This window comes from Adiantum capillus-veneris, chromosome 11 (genome assembly GCF_014529385.1).
Source record: "Adiantum capillus-veneris isolate H3 chromosome 11, ASM1452938v2, whole genome shotgun sequence".
NCBI lineage: Eukaryota > Viridiplantae > Streptophyta > Polypodiopsida > Polypodiales > Pteridaceae > Adiantum > Adiantum capillus-veneris.
In genome coordinates, this window is record NC_140941.1 from 83427108 (window position 1) to 83430758 (window position 3651).

Genomic DNA, 3651 nt, shown 5'->3' on the forward strand with positions numbered 1-3651 from the left:
AAGTCAAACATCCACAAATTTCCCACTGTATGCTGTAACCGCTGCGGCGGTTGTTTGCTGCGTGACTCACAGCCAGCAAACCCTCAACAGACATACATCATCTCTGACAATACATCCCATGTGGAAGTACCTGCAATATCAGGATGAAATCTGGAATATCAAGCAGCAAACACAAGCTACCTGATGAACTAGTGGATGTCGCCTACAGTCTGTGTGTAGATGCACCCATGTCGTATGTGACACGCCTCCAAGAACTGTGAGCCGTCCTTCGATGTGTAGACAACCACAAATCAGCACTCTGGGAGTGTCGATATCCTCAACACCTGCAGTCGTAGGCCGAAAACCCCAAATTTGTAGAGTCGGATTTGCACCCGTTGAGACCACGTAGTCGAAAATGGACTGCGCAGACCTTTGTCGAAGCCGAACGGTGGCCGAGATGACCTCAGAATGAAATTCTGACAACACCAGGCCCTTTGGGTTTTCCCACGAGATTTGGGGCCGTGTCTTCGCCTGTCGAATTTCACTCCAATCTGAGTTGGTGACTCTAGCCTCTTGCAGTGCTGCCTCGAGCCTCGATCTGAGCTCTGATACCAGTTGAAGGAGTACGAGCGGAAGTGCGACGCGAGAGAGAGTGCAAGAAGAAGAGCACGACGATATGGTGAACTCGCTCTACTGTAATGTGTAGAGCATAGTGAGTTCTTATTAGGTTTTTACAAAAGAATATGTGTACATACCTGGCGGCCCGCCCACTTACCTGGGCGACCACATTGGGCTTTATACCCCAACAAAGATGCTTTTCTTTAACCATACAACGTGCTATTTCCAAGAGAGTACGATTCTTACCCTCGGCAACACCATTTTGCTGAGGTGTATATGGCTCTGATACCATTGTTGGGTGAAGAAGGGAGTGAGGGAAGCTATAGACGCGCACACACACATCCATAGATGCACACACACACACACACAACAAGAAGCTTGATAGCTTGAATCTCCCTCACTTTGTTATGAAGAAAAACATTAGACTCATGCGATATATATTCTCCACCATGATCTGTGTGAAGAGTAATAAGTTTGTTGTTGCCACTGAAATTTTCAGCCATAGTCACAAAGATTTTAAAGCATGCAAAAGCTTCATTCTTTGCTTTCAATGGATACACCCAAGTATGGCGAGTAGCATTATCTATGAGGTAACAAAATATACATACTTTCCAAAAGATGGAGTCTTCAGAGGACCACATACATCACTATGTACAAGCTGTAATTTTTTTGTAGCATGAACAAAACCATTCTTCAGAAAAGAGGCACGATGCATTTTGCCAAGTATACAACCTTCACAAGCATGCTTCTCAATGGAGCCAAGTGTGGGCAAACCAACAACCATATCACGCTTTTGTAAATAGAGCAAGCTATTGAAGTTTAAATGACCAAAACGTGCATGCCATAACTCCATTTTAGCCATAGAAGGAGTACAAACAAGCAAGGAATTTGATGCATGTCTCTCATAAGTATCCATGTGATACAAGCCATTGCATAAAGTCCGAGACATAACAATAACATCACCATTTCTGAAGTCTTGAACCATACATTTGTCTTCCACAAAATGTACATGAAGACCCGAAGAGGCAATGGTAGGAACCGAAAGCGTTCTTCTTTATGCCTGGCACATACAAGGCATTCTTGAGAGTCACAACACCCCCATTTGCAGCCGTAAGCTTTATGTTCCCAACTCCAATGATAGGGTAAGAGGCATTATTTGCGCAAACAACATGCCCACCCGTTGGTGCATCTTGCAAGGACACAAAAAAATTCTTACATGATGTTATGTGCTTGGAAGCACCACTATCAAAGTACCAATCAAGATCAGCCTCACGCACTGTCATACATGTAGAATGTAATGAAGAATCATATGTGCATGTGACAACACAAGCCCAAACATCTTGAGCAAGATTAGCTTCATCATCCTTTGCATTACTCGTGCTCTCAATGATAGACATGCCCGATTGCTTCTTCTTATCATTATGCTTTGCAAGCTTTCTACATTCCTCAATGGTATGTCCCGACTTCTGACAATACTTGCATCTCTTCTTTTTTTGTGAATCACCATCACTAGAAGAATTAGTGGAAGAGGGAGTTTGGGGCTTTGGTTTTGATGTGCCCAAAGCTGGTCCGGACTTGCTTTTACCTCTTTGAGAGATAGCAAGTGCTTGAGTTCCCCCAATCAAACCACTTCTATTCATTCTAGATTGCTCTTTTTGTAAGAGAAGTGACAAACCTCATCAAAAGTATACATGTTGGGAATTCTTTTTGCAACCAAACGAAGAGTAGTAGCAAAGCTTTGAAAAGAATCTAGCAACCCTTTAAGCAAAGTGGAGATGAGAGAATTGTCCGAGATAATCTCATCTATGTTTGCCAATTGCTCTTTCAAATCCTTAATCTTTGTAACATACACATCAACGGACTCACCTTCAACCATATTCATTTCCTCAAGTTGCTTCCTCAAGTAAGCCACACGAGCTTCATTGCACCCGACATACAAAGAAGCAAGTACATCCCAAGCTTGCTTGGATGAAGTGCAAGACCGAATGTGCAGAACAATATGACGCTTCATGGAAAGAGCAATCAAAGCATGTGCTTGGGCATCCTTTCCATCCCATCTAAGTGGATCTTGTGTAGGTGGAGAAGATGAAGAAAAAACTGTTGAAGAGCTACTTGCATCTGTCACAGTAGAAGTAGAGTTGCCAGGTCTCTTGTCTACATCCGCCACAATGTTCCATAGTTGCTTTGCAACAAGCACATGTTTCATCATGTAATACCACATCGGATAGTTGGTCCCATCAAGCTTATCCTCAGCTTGAAGCATGCCAAACAAGTTATTGTTGCTTGCCATAGCACCCATGAACAATAAATTGGCAAGAAATGCACTCCCAACAAAACCTGCAGACCTATAAATGCTGTTACAAAAAAGCCTTAATGTGTCCGGAAATGCTGATTCATGATATTGTTGTGTAGTACTCGTTCTTAGCTTTGTTTTGAGTCCTAGGTTGAGCACAACAGACACTGTGGAGCACCCATGGCGAGCAAAACGGTGACTAGCTGTCCCAAGGCCGCACCTCCTGCAAAACCTAATATGAGGTATGGAGGAAGGAGAATGCTTGTGGGAGCTAAAGAGCTTGTTCTGATACCATTGTTGGGTGAAGAAGGGAGTGAAGGAAGCTATAGACACACACACAGCAAGAAGCTTGATAGATTGAAGCTCTCTCACTTTGTTATGAAGAGTTCAAGTGTGAGTGTGAGAGAAAGATACGAGTCTCCCTAAATACAATGTACCACCACACATGCGAATAGTGTGTATATGTGGTTACACGGGGAAAAAACCTCTAGCCAGCACTAGAGTAAAAAGTGCCCGTGTATAGGGAAACGGTTCACATCAAAACTACCCGAGGGACATGTGAGTGTAACAATGCTCTTGGAGGAAACAAAGGCTGTGCCAACGGGGGCAGTGCACCAAATGATGGGGGAACTCCTTTGAATGGCAGAGGGTACCAATCCATATGTGGGGAGGCTTGTAGGTAGTGTGTGGGGCAATGGATCAACTTCGGGTGGGCCCTCAAATGTGGAGGCACTGAATGCATTGGGAGATGGTCCAGTTGC

The 3651-nt window shown here is 43.9% G+C and overlaps 1 protein-coding gene across 1 annotated transcript; it reads right to left on the reverse strand.

Annotated features, from left to right (window-relative positions):
- Nucleotides 1-1556: 1556 nt before the first annotated feature.
- On the reverse strand, nt 1557-2485 carry LOC147447558 (uncharacterized). Its single transcript, XM_086523641.1, has one exon. The coding sequence runs from the start codon at nt 2235-2237 to the stop codon at nt 1557-1559; it is 681 nt and encodes a 226-aa protein (XP_086379767.1). The 5' UTR covers nt 2238-2485.
- Nucleotides 2486-3651: the final 1166 nt, after the last annotated feature.

Coding starts and splice junctions, on each gene's coding strand:
- LOC147447558 (XM_086523641.1), bottom strand. CDS start 2,237: ATGAATAGAAGTGGTTTGATTGGGGGAACTCAAGCACTTGCTATCTCT.